The sequence below is a fragment of the Myotis nattereri genome (assembly GCF_964212035.1).
Source record: "Myotis nattereri genome assembly, chromosome: 3".
Classification (NCBI taxonomy): domain Eukaryota; kingdom Metazoa; phylum Chordata; class Mammalia; order Chiroptera; family Vespertilionidae; genus Myotis; species Myotis nattereri.
Window position 1 is genome coordinate 168,974,515 of NC_138077.1, and position 13,030 is coordinate 168,987,544.

Consider the following 13,030-nt stretch of genomic DNA (forward strand, 5'->3'; position numbering starts at 1 on the left):
GTGCAGGGACACACATCACCAAAGGGCACAGTGTCTTCAAGAGTGTGAATCTATTGACCGTGGCACACGTTTGCGCTGGTGTTTTCTGATTGGTAAGTGCTGGCTTCCAGGGAGCTGAGCTCTCTCTCCGCTTGCTGAACACACTTACTTAGAAGTGAAATGTTTTGGAAGGGTGAGCTCCACCCGTGGCTTTTCTTTTAGAGATAACAATGGCTTAGATTTTGGGAGCCTTTTAGATTGAGACTTATTCTAAAATAAAAAGGCAAGAAAGAAGTATACAAATGTAAAACAAATATTTTTCCATTAACATATTGTGATTATATATTTTTTTTAAACTACTGTACTAGAATTATATTTGACACTCTAAACATAATTGTCTGATTTTTTTAACATGGAAAGAAAGGCTTCCCTTAATATGACTTATTTATCAAATTTTGAGAATATGTAAATGTTCTCAGCAAGCCAGAGGTGCAACAATCAAAGATAATGTTCCCTCACTTCATTCTTGCTTGTTTTTTTTTTTTTTAAGAGATTTGTTCACTTGGGAACTCTCAAGTGAGTTAGAAGAAAGATTGGATTAAATGGATTAGAAATCAGTGAAGAAAATAGTTTTGTAAATACCCATATAAAATATGAAAATTAAGCAAAATAGATTATGAATCAAATTTATTACAAAGCCCTAGAATATTTTCAAAATCTTACATTTGTTAAGGTTTAATAAGACTAGAACTTGGAATACTGATTTACACTCCCAATAATACAATTCAATCTTATCACAGAGTGACTGAAATACTGGTAATGCCAGATAAAGAATCAAGAGCTTAATCTCTCCCATCTTTGTTGGAAGACAAAGTGCACGAAAGACAGTATACATGTTACTTCTAGGAAATTTCCCTACATTGCTATTGAAGAAGCACCACTCCTCTATTTTATGGTCAGGTTGCATGCACTGGGAAAGACGTAGTATATGATGAAGCTGCCATGATATCTGAATGGTAATAAAATTAAATTAAATTACATGGGTCTCTCGGCCTGGCTGCGGGGTTTGGGCTGAAACTGGCAATCTGACATCCCTGGAGGGGTCCCGGATTGTGAGAGGGCACAGGCCAGACCGAGGACCCCACGAATCCGTGCACTGGGCCTCTAGTATTTCTATATTTACCTATCCCATTGGGATAATTGATGTGAGTCAGAATTCCCTGGGTGTGAATCTTGGCTCTCTTCTTTACCCTAGGCAATTTATTTTAAATCTTTAATCCTTACTTTACTCATCTGTAAAATGGGGATAATAGCACCTATTTCAAAGTGTTGCTGTGTTAATGACAGAATGTAGGCAAGGAGTTCAGCACAATGTCTGCACACGTAGTATACACCTGTAAAAATAGGTTGGTTATTTACTACTATTATTCTACCAATAAATGCAAAGGCTGAAGGAGCCAATGGAATAGTCTGTTTTGACTATTTTGTTTTGTAGATAAGAGAAAACAAATATTCAAAATGATTAAATTAATTAAGATAATACACCTATATTGAGACAGAGCTAGAACTCAAACTCATGGCTTATTGCCAGGCTCTTTTTACTTTGCTGCTTTCAGCTCTATATAAATCTGAGCAGTAGGGAGAGAAAAGTTAGATAAAAATATGTCTGAGTATCCCCACTTGGCTGTCAGAACTGATTTTCATTCTATTCTAACCTCTAGTCCAGGGTCCCCTCTAACATTTGTAGGGCCACATACCCTATGTATACATATATAAAGATTTTAATTGAGCTCCCTCTAGCACTCCTACCTTGACAGGCATCCCTTCCTACAGCATGGAGTACCAGATTGAATGTAGAAATCCTAAACTCTCTGAACAGGATGGGAAGGGGTGGGAGGATCTAGCTCCTGGACCAAAGCCTGCCCCATTCTTCCCCTATGTCCTAACACCACCAGGGACTGAGTACATGGGCCTTTGTATATCCCCTGCCACAGCCTCCATATCCCAGCTCCTTCCACACTATCCTCCCAAGCTAAATGCTGTGTCTTTGCTCTTCCTTGAGCTTAGGATATACACTCCTGCAGCACATTCAGGAAAGAAGCCTGCCCAGTCCCCCAGAGTGAGCTCAAAACCATTCAGGCAGAGAATGCGGAGGTCCAATAGATGCAATGTGGTCTGGAGTGGGGAGCAGCTGCTCCTTGGCCTGGCAGATTCCTCACCCCCTGGAGCAGACTGCAGATAGAGAAAGAGCAAGTTAGGGCTCTCTTAAATTATGGGGGTCCAGGAAGAGGACACCTCTTTCCCAAAGGGTGGTACTGCTCTAATTATACCATTTAACTTTAGGCAAAAGTGGAATGAATCCCTTTCCATAATTGGCACCTGCCTATCACCTCCTGACAGAGTTCTAAGATGAATCTATACAATCTATACAATCTATATCCTTTTAGTTCTGCTGGATCCAATATTTCCCATAGTTATTGATTATTCAATTGGATACAAAATGACTCAGCTAATTTTAGGGTAATTGTAGTAGCCAGTCAGACAGGCATGGGCAGAGCAAGGATGATAGGCCAGGTAGGGAAGGTCACCAGAGTGGAAAGCCCTGGGTGCCTGGAAACAGGCAAAACTGGGAAAACAAGGACCTCGCCACCAGGCTGACCTTTCCTCCCCTAGCATATCGCTGGTCATGTGGTTTAGACCCCCTGACCTTTCATATCACTGATCATGAGTTTCAGACCCTCCCTTGACCATTCCTCCCCTGGCAAGCTGCTAGTCAGGTGGTAGACCCCCTTAGAGGATGAACAAGGCAAGGCGGGAGGAGAATAGCCTCATATGACTCCCATACAAGCCCTTGCACAACCACTCCCTTAAGCATTAAGCCCTCAAGACAATGTGATTCTGACAGGCATCAATTAATCTTAGTAACAAAGCCTCAGAGTTACAGTCAAACTAGAGATAACATCTAGGCTTCAGTTGTGTTTCAGCTCTAGGCCCAGAAAAGCAGCAAGACCAGGTGGGGTGATGCCACGGCTGACATCAGGACCAGCTTTGATGACTAACCACCAATGACCCCCTGCCCTGGCACCGACCAGTCAGTAGAAACCACGGCCTTGAAAGGACACACCTGGAAAGCTTAAGAATATTCCATTGAGGTTTTCCCTTGGGACCTCCCCTGAGATCCCCACCTTTAGAGAGGGGATCAAAACACTCAGGACGGAGGACCTATTGTGCCTTTTCTCTCTCTCTCTCTCTCTCTCTCTCTCTCTCTCTCTCTCTCTCTCTCTCTCAGTGGTTCTCAACCTTCTGGCCCTTTAAATATAGTTCCTCATGTGACCCAACCATAAAATTATTTTCATTGCTACTTCATAACTGTAATGTTGCTACTGTTATGAATCGTAACATAAATATCTGATATGCAGGATGGTCTTAGGCGACCCCTGAGAAAGGGTCGTTCGACAGCCAAAGGGGTCTCGACCTACAGGTTGAGAACCGCTGCTCTAGAGCATGTCCATGCCCTTTCCTCTCTATTTCCCCCAGGCACGCCACCTTTGTCTTTCTTTCTCCTAAGCTCCAAGGACCTTTCTTTTGCCTCTGTAACTCGTTTCCTGAGCCCATACAGCCCAGTTGGCTCATTTCTTTCTATCTTCACGACTTTCTGAAAACTTTCTCTGTCGATTGAGTTCCTTGGCTCTGAATTCTTTCTCAGCTGAACTCAGGAATTGAGGTTGCTGAACTGAGGTCTAGTCTAACTCTTCTGGTAACATTTTGGTGCCGTTTCACCACTAACATAATCAGTCAATCATGACCACATTCCAATATCCCTTTGCGTGGGTCCCAGGTGGTTCCAGATTGGTAGAATTGTGTGGCTTTGTCCCTCCCACCCAAGAGCACAGGCAATTAGTCAATTAGTTGCCTTTATGTTCAACACTCCAGTAGGACCACACTTGAGCAACTAGAAAAATAAACCCACGTAGCCAGAACTCACTTCCCCTGTAGCGGTATGGGTAGTGGACTTCATAATGCCTTCAGAAAAGAAGAAACATCAGTCTACCATTCCTTCTTATAGATTTTCTTAGGAAACATTTACTGATGTGTCAGATCCTGATGCTTCATCCTAAAGCCAGTACTGATATTATTCAGGAATGCTCTTTTCAACAACAGAGCATCCATTTTCCTGATAAGGCTCAAACCTTTGTATTGCACATGAAATAGCCCCAGGGCAAAGCTAGTCTAGAAAGGGAGGGTTCCAGTTAGAACAATTGGGAGTTGCTTGGACAGAGGTCCTTAACGAATACCACAGCACGTTCACCTTTTGTAAAACATTCAATCTACTGGGTAAAAATGACCCCTTTGACGTATTTCACCTGAAAATTTTAGGCAAGAGACTCTGTTTCCCAGTAAAAGCTCCCCGCTTCCTCATCAGTCACAGCTACGCCCCAGTGGGATTGTTCAGTGTGGGTCCTTCCTCAGCCACTGTTGTTGCAACTCTGTACTTTTCTGACTGCGTCTGTCAGGAAGGAGACAGGAAATTCTAGTCACCCGCACAGCAGCTGCGCCATTCCTCCTATCCTCCTCCAATGACTTCAACAGGCTTTGGTGACAGGAGGGCAGGAACTGAGCCACAGTGAAGGTCAGGAAGATAGGTCAGTGTTTATGCCTGTTGGGCTGGGGATCCTGCTGAGGCTATTGGGTTTCTTCCTTTCTATACTGTTTCTCTTTCCGTTCCTCTTTTTTTTTTTTTTTTTTATAATGCAGAGCCAAAGCATCCTGTTTTCAAAACATCTGACTGTTTTGCCACTGAGGAACTCATGCTCTGATGCATTTCACTGAAGTATAAAACAATTCTTCTTATTCAGGAGGCGATAAAAGTTGAAACACCAAAATTAATCAACAAATCTAAGAAGGCCATCTGTCCTTCAAGAAAACAGCTCTCACACATCCAACTGAACTTGGACTGCTAGTAAAAGGTTCACTAGACATCCTTTTCATCTTGAAAAACCATGTCATTGCCTCATAAAACTCCTGCTTAATTTATTCTATCTTGTGATTCTTGCGGAGAAATAACCTATGATAGTAACTTACCTGGCTGCATCTTTCTTTATAATTTTGGGATTCCCTTTGGTCTGTGGCCAACATGAAGGACTGAGGGAAATTTGGGCCAAGAAGACTATGTTTTTATAAGTCACAGACACAGTTTTTAATCTAACTCTTTGGGCTCTGAAGCACACTTGGGGGAGCCAGTGATAATTTTCGAGTCACAGTTTTCTTCAAACTGTAAAAGGGTTAAGGAAGAAAAACAAAACAAAAAAAACACACACAACCCTACCCAGATGAAGTAAATATGAAGGACTGCTTGTTTTTCCTCCACTAGACAGTCAGCCCTCTACCAGCCGCATATACACAGGCCCATATGCAATTCCCAAACACCCCCTGAGCAAAACACTGGCTCTCCCATCACCATTCTTAAAGAAGTTCAGAGGTCACTTAGCTGATCAGAGCTAGGGACACATACATTTTTGCAAAGATAGTATATGCTATTAGTAAGTTATCATTTTATTGAACAGGTGCTTTGCTGAGTGCTTTAGATACATTATCTCATTCACAGCAACCCTGTGAAGTAGGCACTACTTTTATCCCTGTTTACAGATGAGAAAATTAAGTCATAGAGTTAAGTTGGCCAAGGTCAAGTAGCTAGCAAACGAGACAGAATTTGAACCAGGATCTTTTGCCACTGAAGCTCAGGTTTTTCATTTTCTGCCTCTATAGAACATCTTCACACTAACTTTCAAGTGTTTACCTCAGAGATTTGCAGTGGCTCCTTTGTTCGTTGAGAGTAAGCAAAGGATGACCAAATAAGACTATACAGTAATGAGAATGATGATGACGACTATATTTTTCAAAGAGCAACTAGGATGAAATGCTCCAGAATTTTAACAACATGTAAAACTTAATGTGAGATTTATTTTTACCACAGATCTATAACTAGCATAGATCAATTCTTTTTTTGGTTACCACAAAACTATTTATTATATTAATTATGTTATGTTATGTTATATTATGTTATATATTGCTATGGATTAAACTTCACCTGAGATAATTACCTAAGTAATCAGTACTTGGGGTGAGGGTGGGGAGGAGCTAAGTAAAAAGAGGGAGATCTTTGTAAAAATTTAAATTGACTTCAGCTGTCAGCTGGGCATTGTTCATCCTCTGGGTAAGTGGTTTGCCCTTCAACCTTTCCCCTGTAGAGTTAGAAAACAGGTGAACCTGCATGCCTTCTACTTAAGCTAGCTGCATCAGAATTAAGGTTTAGCCCTTTCCTTAGGGTTAGCTCTATTCAACTTTCATTGCTTCCTGCACACGACACCATAAAGGAGGAGCGGAAGCCTGAAGTGACTGGAATTCTTACCAGGACCGGCACAGTCTCTGGTCTCAGAGTCTTATCAACTATGACACTGAATATAAAAAATTTTAAATAAATTTGTAAAACACACAATATCTAATTTCAGCCTTCCAGACTCAAACCTAGTTTGAATCTACAACACACCAACACTCAAAATGAAAACATAATGGCAATTTTTCAGTTTCTCAATGAGTATTCTTCCCCCCAACCCCCTGGAGTTAATTACCTACTTCATCTTAGTGACTCCAGAAGAAAGTTCAACATGTCCTTTGTGGTGACACCTGCTGAACAACTACCCTGGGGGATTGCATCTACGCCTCGCATGGGTGTCAGCGATCACAACACACACCTGTGGATGCTCCAAGGTAGGTAAAGCGTGTGTGAGATGCTTACACATGGAGCACAGGGTGGTTTGGAGAAATTACGCAGTTAAGCTTTCCTCTTGGGGAAGCAGTTGTTTAAGATTTACAACAGCCTGGAAAAACCCAAAATGCAGCCTTCAATGGAGAACTTCAGAGAAAGATCAATACATAGTTAAACCTCTTTCTTTTTTTTACTTCAGTTTGAACTAAAATGTAAGAAGGGAGCTTATTTATTTATTTGCTCTTTCATTAACCAATAAACCAGGAATGAGCAGAGTCTGCCCTCCCCTCCTGCAGGACCTCCTGTAGTGCCAAGCTTCCCCTGCTCAGATACTGGGAAGAGCCTTGATGGGAAGGTGATACTTTTAACCCCAGGAAAGGGGGAGGAAGGGCCCCCCTTTGCTAGGGTGTCTGTGGCTGGAAAATGCATGCTGACAGGTAGGGAGTAAAATCTCTTTCCAGCCCTAGAACTATAAGACAATGAGAAAATGCCCCAGGCTAGTAGGACTGGGGATTCTGAAAATGTGTCCTTATGAGTGTACAGTGTTAAGGCTTTCCACACACACGCACACGCGCGCGCACACACACACTCTCCAAGGGAAAAATATAAGCCAAGAGCAACAACTTTCACTACAGTCTAAATCCAGGTGTTAATTAAACAAATGATATACTATAAAGTTCTTCAACACTAGGTTTTGTCTGAGGATTGTACATAAAACCATTTCTTTGCAATCTGGGTGAAACTTGATTTCAAATGATTCCACTTTAAAAAGCAGCAAACTTTTTAGAAAAAACACTTTCCTTTTTTGAGACCAGGTATATTGTTTCTTTTTTTAAATCTTAGCCATGCCAGCATCACAACATAAATGTTAGAAAATCCCAGAATGTCCTGAGAAGAATTTCAGAATTTATGAAACTTCAGGGCAAACCGTTCTCTCCATTGATATCTGGAGGACATGCCATTTTCTTATTAAAACGACAACAACACACACGTCAAACACCGGATTGCAATGCCACATTTTATGCATTTTACCCTATAGATCCATTCAGATTGTACCTTTCTGATAATTGTTTGTTTAAAAGGCATTCACATTTGTATAGTGACTTGTACACGTTATAAGCACATCTGAACCCAAACATAGCCGAACTCCATCAAGAAGAAAGAAGTTTGGTTTCTGGGAATTATAGGGCACTGAGGATTTTTAAACTTTTCTGCAGCATCAAGACCCAAGCAAAGCGTGGCACCTGGAGGCAGGATCCTCTCAGGCAGATCAACAAACCCACCCTCCAGGTCGCATCCAGGCTGCACCTCTGCTGCAGGCAGGCAGCGGCCGGGGGGTGCCGGGAGCTCCCCACACAGCCCCACTTGATGGAATCAAACGCCCTTCTCTTACCTTGTTAGAAGCCATCTCGCTGACAGAGCGGTAGGTCTGGATGGTCTCTAGCTGGTCTAAGCACCAGTCCAGTTCCTCCAGAGTTTCCATCGCTAACTTTTGATAAGGTTCTTCTGCAAACAAGCACACAGACATGTAGTTAGGCTGGAGCGGCGGCAGGCTGTCCATAGCAGAGTCACCGCTGCCGCTGCTGCTGATCCCGGTGCTACTGAAGGTGGCTCCGAGCTCCTTCATTATTTGTGTGCCGACTCCTTCCTTCCAGCTCTCTCCACCAGGAGAACAAATCACTGTGGTGCTCTCTGCCCGGAATGGCCCCTGCCAAGTTTTCACGCCCCCTGCCTGGATGAGGTGTCTGTGATCTAGCAAGAAACTTCCTCTGAGGAAGAAGGCGGGGAGCTGTCTCTTATAAGCTCATCAGCATACATGTGTCCGACACTCAGGGCAGAGGCAGGGAGCGTTCTCAGGCTCCGCCGCCTTAGTCATCTAGGGGCACTTTAGGGTGCGTGATGTCACTTCTGAGTGTTTGCCGGCAAGAGGAGAAATGAGGAAAGCCTTGCCTCCCTTTGCTGTTCTTCTACATGAAGCAGACAGGCGACGTTGGAGGGGTGGGGGTGGCTGACAGTGTCATTGGAAGACTACGCGGTCATTCACTCAGGGGAACGTGTGTGCATGCTGGATGAACGTTTAATTCTGCAAACACTGACCCGCACCAGTGAGAGAGAGGCATGGGCAATCCCCCTCCCCTCCCCCCAATCTCTCCTCTAAGCAGAGGAGAAATGAGGTCTCCCCGATAAGACTTCAGTCTAAGGGAGACTGTCTGGAGTTTTATGTGAACACGTTTATTGGCCTGGGAGTTGGGCAGCTCTTGTTATACTAAACAAAGCTCAAACTTCTCTGCAAGGGCCCGGATCACAGGGAAATTCTGAACCGGACTTTCAGGTGGAGCCAGATGGGAAGGCCGCCGATGTGCATTTTGATTAATGTCTGATTTGTCGCTGGAGGAATCTAGGCTTTCTGGGAATGTCTCTCGGTGGTCCGTTCAAAAATTGCTGTGTTTAAGGTCATATTTTTGCTGGATAGTAAAGCTCTTTTTAAGTGTTTACAACATGTCATTCCATACCCAAAAGCTTATGAGTCTAAATGAATGCTTAAGGTTACTGACTGGAGAACCCCATACTAGTAAACACTGAATGCATTTCGTAAATGCCAGATGAATTTGTGGTGCTACAGACAGTTATACAAATCAGTCAGACTTTCCTGCATACATGACTGAGTCTGGGGGGCCTGCCATCCATGAACTTTACCAACCTGTCCAAGTGCAAGCACTGATAAAAGTAAAAATCTTGTACGGAATGCTCTGATGCAGGAAAGACGACACACATTCCTGTCACATGTAGAATACATTTTTCATATGTTCACAAAGAAAGTCTAGGGAGACCAAATAGCTTTTTATTATTATGTGAATGTATTGACGTGTATAGCAGAAAAGGGAATAAACAGAAGAGTGATTCCCAGTGACGGGATCCCTTGGTCACAGATGCACGCTTCAAAGAATAGGTGTTTTGTTCATTCCCCAAATATGCCTTCACTTCAGAATAAACAGGGGTTAAAACTCAATATCCTGTATGTCATACTTTAAAAACCCACAAAACCACTGGAGGTGACTTCCTCTATTTTTTTTTTTTCACACTCCTCAAAAATGTGCAGTCAAGAATTGAGGTGTTTTTAGTAAAACTCATTTCAAGCCAACCTTGTCCATACCTTCCCCCCACCTTTCTTCCTCCTCAGTTTTGCAATGCTGGGGCAGCACAAAGAATCTCCTCACTTACTGGTACTCTCTCGTGTGTCCAAAAGACACCTCCCCGGCCCCCGCCTCCCCTGTTTTCTCCACAGAGTACCTCTCCCAAGGAAGCTTTTTCTGAAGTGACAACCCTCCCCTCCTCATTCCTGGTCTCTCATAAAAGAAAAAAGTCCAACCACTTCCCAACTACCCAGACTTTGCTACCTTAGTGTCTCCCATATCACAACCAGTGGTTCCCAGTGACTAAGATCAGCCATTCACCAGGATGGTGGGAGTGAGTGACACTCACTCAGAGCCTGCTGGATCAGCTGATATGCAAAATGACTCTAAGATGATATATCACATTTTTCCTTTACTAAGAGGACAAAAGGGCCCTGATTTGCACTCACACTTGACAAAGGAAACACAGTAATGATAGCAGTAGAAGCACTGCAGAATGAGGTGAACGGACTCTTCAAAGATCCGATTGCTATCACCACAGCGTATTCATTGTCTATTACAGAGATTTTCAACTGGTGTGATGCAAGAATTTTTAAAACATGCAATACCTGACTATTCAGTCAATGGCCTTGACCTTTTTTCCCTTAGGTTGTCAAACTAAAAAAATGACAACAGCCAATACAATAGCCGTCCGGTGTAAATGAATCAAAATTATACTTTTTTTTGTCAGATCAGCAAAAGAATATTTTTGGTGTGATTTTTTTGGTGTGCTACAGAATTTTAGTAATTAGTTGACGTGTGGCATGAGATGAAAAAGGTTGATCACTGGCCTATTACACAGAACAAGCAGATGTGCTCCTCGACCTGGTACAATACGAGATATTAGTGACAGGCCAATAGATGAGATAGGAACTTACTCCACTCCCCTCTCTTATCCTGGTCAGCTACAATAATTTTTAAGTGAAAAAATATGACATTTTTACATTAATAAGAATTTGTTCCTTCCCAGATTCTTAATACACAGTCAAGACTCTCTTCGTGCTCCATTGTAGAGCTTTCTTATCATAGTGACTAAGACAGAAGGCACAGGTGTCAGAGTGGGCTAAGTATGGGAGCGTTAAAGCCCTGCTGATTATGATTCAGCCACAGGAAAGGACCAGTGCAGCTCGGATTGCCCTCCACGTTATAACTTTGTAGCATCAGCACCAGATTCAGAGCTCGGTACCAGCAGATACTCAGTGAGTGCCTGGAAGAATGGAAACCGAAGTGCTCGCCCAGGCAGCCTGCAAGCACTTGGACACCCAGAGGCTGGATGGAACAACTGTATCGCTGCGGAAAGAGCAGCTTTAGCGTGAGACTCACACATTTTGACTTTCTCCTCTACCAGTTACTGTGTGATCCTGGATTTCAACTTCCTACATCTTAAAATAAGGATGCAAATATTTACCTCATAAGGTTATAAAGGTATAAAATGAGATGAAGTATACAAAGCATCTGGTATGGTAGCTAGTTCTTAGTAGGCAGTCAATACATAGGAGTATAATTATTCACGGCAATCCAAGTAACCCAAAGGCCTGGCATTTGTGGGGGTGGGGGCTGGAGAGCCAGGAAGGAAAAACTGCATATTCAACAAGGTTTTCCCTCTCAGGATCAGCTACGTCATTTGCAGGGCACAGTACAAAATGAAAATGCAGGGCCCCTTGCTCAAAACGCAGGAAGAAGTGCTGTTAAAGGTAGTAAAATATGAAGCTTTTTCCTTTCTTCCAGAGTTTCCTTCTCGACTTGTCACAGTGTTGTTGTTTCTCTTAAACTTCTTATTTAAAATAGATCTGGATTTACAGAACAGTTGCAAAAACAATACAGAGAGTTCCACATATCCCACATCCAGGTTTCCCTACCGTTAACATTTTACATTATTATGGCACATTTGTCACAATTAATGAATGGCGTGGAGTGTTTTCTTCACTCTTAAATGTTGTGTGCCCCAGGCATGGGGACACCATGAGAAGAGCACAGACCCTCACAGGACTCCGGAGGCCCTGCATCCTCTGACACAGGGCACATGCACAGCCCACCAGTTGCTGGGGTGTGCCTACCTGCCAGCTCCATACTGATGTGCCGTGCCCCAGCTAGGGTCAGGCTCTGAGAAAGCCACACATTTCCCTTCCTCATGGTGCCAATCCACAGCAAATATATGACTACAGCCTCTGCACCGGGACATGCTAGGTAACCTGGACCAGGGGTGGCCCAGAGGCTCACTCCCACCATGACAGGGCCATTGCCTACCATCTTATAGCCATGGCAACCCAGGGCATGGATGGGTGCTGCCATGCCCCACCTGAGACTTTGCACAGCACACACATCTAACTCTTTGCATCTGCACTCAGGCTCCCACTGGGAATGGATGAGGTCAGCTGTGGTCATGGGTGAGGGCAGGGAGAGGGATGCTAGGTGAGTCTCACATTGCCAGGGGTCAGGAAGATGGGTGGCTGAGAACCTGTCCAGGGGAGGCAGGCAGGTGGCAGGAGCTAGAGCAACAGCATAAGAGCCAAGGTCCTAAAGCCACTGGAGTATACTGCATTGTCCCATCAGACTTCACTTTAAAAAAAAACACACACACTTAAAAATCAAAGATAAAATTATTCTGAGTTTCAAGACAGCAACTCTGAAACATTCCGGGGTGGGGTGGCGCTATGTGACTGCACAGGTTGTATGCCCATGGAACTGGTCCTGTTTCCTGTCTTATAGAAATGGCTCTGAAAAGGAACAATGCTTGACACCACAGAAGCAAGTCTCGAGGGGATAAGAGCAGGTAATGGAACAGTGTATGGTCATAGGGTCAACTCTCTTTGTCAAAAATTTCCAGAAGGAAGAGGAAGAACCAACCTCCCTTCTATTCTTCCCTCCTTTTCCTCTTTCACTTCAACAAGAGTGGCAAAGGAAGATTTACTTCCTTCTGTGGATCTGGTAGGTATTGAATTCAGTCCTGAGAAACAGGAAGAGCAGATGGATGAATGATTATAATTAATATTAATCTAGTAATAACACGTGGCATTCACATGGCTCTTTTCTCAAAGGAACGCCAAGCACACTCCTCATTAATCCTTGCAACATGTGTGTGTGACAGGCCCTGAAGAGGTATGATCATCTT

The 13,030-nt window shown here is 43.4% G+C and overlaps 1 protein-coding gene across 3 annotated transcripts in view; it reads right to left on the minus strand.

Annotated features, from left to right (window-relative positions):
• Positions 1-13,030, minus strand: part of PDE4B (phosphodiesterase 4B) — a 531,417-nt gene that overhangs the window by 31,315 nt on the left and 487,072 nt on the right. For all 3 annotated transcript variants that reach the window (XM_081087643.1, XM_081087644.1, XM_081087645.1), the window contains one exon: positions 8,139-8,251. In XM_081087643.1, coding sequence (XP_080943769.1) covers positions 8,139-8,251 — 113 coding nt within the window. The remainder of the gene's footprint in view (positions 1-8,138; positions 8,252-13,030) is intronic.